Raw genomic sequence first — 403 nt, 5'->3', positions numbered from 1 at the left:
CGTGGGGACCGAGATGAGCTCCCTGCTCCTGAGTCCCAGCACGGCTCCTTGTCTCCCCGGGTCTTTTCGGGAACGTTTGCAGACGGAGGGTTGTGAGAAGGCGATCTGGCTCATCCAGGTTGCTTCAGGGGCTGAACTGTAGGCGGGGACTGTTATTAATTTTTTGTAATAATTCCCATCTTCTCTTCCTCTCCAGCAATCAAGTTCTTCTGTTCCTTGCCAGCGTACGTCGTCTTCAGCCATCTATATGAACCTTGCCTCTCACATCCAGCCTGGCACTGTGAACAGGGTGTCGTCTCCGCTCCCCAGCCCCAGTGCTCTGAACGACGCCGCCAACTCCCAAGCAGCTGCCAAGCTTGCCCTCCGCAAGCAGCTGGAAAAGACGCTGCTGGAGAGCCCCCCC

At 57.1% G+C, this 403-nt stretch overlaps 1 protein-coding gene across 1 annotated transcript in view; it reads left to right on the top strand.

The window, feature by feature from the left end:
- GATAD2B (GATA zinc finger domain containing 2B) overlaps positions 1–403 on the top strand; it is a 14,212-nt gene that overhangs the window by 10,892 nt on the left and 2,917 nt on the right. Inside the window, 1 exon segment of the mRNA XM_010285585.1 lies at positions 197–403. This exon segment is cut by the window's right edge and continues 100 nt beyond it. Within this exon segment, the coding sequence (XP_010283887.1) occupies positions 197–403 (207 nt within the window).

The sequence above is a fragment of the Phaethon lepturus genome, unplaced genomic scaffold (assembly GCF_000687285.1).
Source record: "Phaethon lepturus isolate BGI_N335 unplaced genomic scaffold, ASM68728v1 scaffold33124, whole genome shotgun sequence".
In the NCBI taxonomy this organism is placed as follows: domain Eukaryota; kingdom Metazoa; phylum Chordata; class Aves; order Phaethontiformes; family Phaethontidae; genus Phaethon; species Phaethon lepturus.
Note: the sequence above shows the minus strand (reverse complement) of the source record. Positions and strands in the feature narration are given on the sequence as shown.